The sequence below is a fragment of the Asparagus officinalis genome, chromosome 1 (assembly GCF_001876935.1).
Source record: "Asparagus officinalis chromosome 1, Aspof.V1, whole genome shotgun sequence".
Lineage (NCBI taxonomy): Eukaryota > Viridiplantae > Streptophyta > Magnoliopsida > Asparagales > Asparagaceae > Asparagus > Asparagus officinalis.
Genome location: NC_033794.1, coordinates 17,159,512 through 17,161,131, shown reverse-complemented (window position 1 = coordinate 17,161,131; position 1,620 = coordinate 17,159,512). Strand labels below are relative to the sequence as shown.

The 1,620-nt window shown below is 42.1% G+C and overlaps 1 protein-coding gene across 1 annotated transcript in view; it reads right to left on the bottom strand.

The window, feature by feature from the left end:
* LOC109831186 overlaps positions 1-1,265 on the bottom strand; it is a 3,125-nt gene extending 1,860 nt beyond the window's left edge. Inside the window, exons 1-5 of the mRNA XM_020398525.1 lie at positions 1,234-1,265; positions 928-1,137; positions 751-855; positions 570-668; positions 73-480 (exon numbers count right to left, since the gene is read on the bottom strand). Coding sequence (XP_020254114.1) covers positions 73-480; positions 570-668; positions 751-855; positions 928-1,137; positions 1,234-1,263 — 852 coding nt within the window. The 5' untranslated portion in view covers positions 1,264-1,265. The remainder of the gene's footprint in view (positions 1-72; positions 481-569; positions 669-750; positions 856-927; positions 1,138-1,233) is intronic.

Genomic DNA, 1,620 nt, shown 5'->3' with positions numbered 1-1,620 from the left:
TGTTAACTAAGTAAGAATTTTATATTTAATTCATTTAATATATATATATATATATATATATATATATATTACCTGATCCGCCAAAAACCGTCTCCTATATGCCTCCTGAGCATCAGAAGGCAGAGTCGATATGAACTGGGTGAATTCCAGCTCCCTCTGCTCCCGGCGCCTCCGTTCTTCCTCCGCCATCTGGAGTAGCTCCGACTCCCGACGCGACTGCCAATCTTCCATCGCTTTCATCCGCTGCTCCATAGTCGGGTCTTGAGAAGAACTGCATCCTGGTGGAGCTGCAGACTCGTAGGTGCTACTGGACTCGTACGGCCGATGCTCGGATCCTCTCCACCTGTATCTGTTCTTCCTACTCGGTCCAATGACGGTCTCGATGATGCTATCCTCCTCCTCTCTACTTAATCGGGTCGGAGTGTTAGAATCGACCTGAGTCTGTGATAATTGCTCCTGCACCTTAGCATGTAATTTCTCCTGCGATATACCAAAACAACCCGGTCAATTCTAACACATTTAAAATGCATTGTTATAAAAATTAAATATACAAATTAACTGCTACTTACAGCCAGATCCCGGTTCTGCGCTTTCTTCACTTCATCGGCGTAATTTGGACTCCAACCAGTCAGAATACGATCTGCAAAATGCCCGAGTTCTCCCCTTCCCTATTTTATTCACATATATCATTAACTCATAACACATAAATTATACTCAAATTGATAACCTAAGAGCTAATATATTATATACCTCAAGCGCCAATTGATGATAATGCTGGCTGAAGGACCTGGAGCCCCCGTGATGCTCGTAACTGCGGGGCGCATTGCGGTTCCTCCTTGCTATTTCAGCTTGTTCCTGCAAAAGAATGTTAAACAGATATAATATAGAATTTCAAACAATAAACGAAGATATATACTTCAATAATACCTGAGCTTCGGCCGTGTCCCAATAATCGCAAAGTGCAAAAAAATCAACTCCATCGGCGCGCTCGTCAAGATGCCAGTAACGCTCCCAATCTTCTGTTCTTTGAGTAAAATATTTTTTCTTCAGCTCTGACCGCCACCTCTTGAACGATAGATTGATTTGCGTGAAGCAGTAAGTCCAGGCACAAGCGTAATCGTCAAGAAAGAAAAATCGCTTCAGCATACAATGAAAAAAGAGATACAAATCAGTGTGTTAAACAAAATAATAAAATGACTAATAATTATGAGAATTAAAATAAATGACTCACACATATATATCGCCAACAAGCCACCAGCGCATCAATCCGCTGCGACTTCCACGTCAAATATATGTTGAAGAAATCATGTCTCCTGGCTAAAGCGGCGAGGAAATTGTTGAATGAGTTAGCAAATGGCCCGACAGGCACGCCGTTCTCCCATCGGATCACGGCCCTCCGATGAATATCTGGGATGAGGTTCTGTGTCTTGGTACCACTGCGGCCGCGCCTAGTAGGTCGCTCGGTACCTACGAAAAAATGAAATTCAGGCGAAATATAAATCAATCAATATCGATAATACAAATTAAAATATTAACAGATAAACTATAAAAATCTATACACACCTTTCAATTCGAGGCATCTACGCCTTGCTTGTTCATACCTCTGCTGTGCGATAAGTC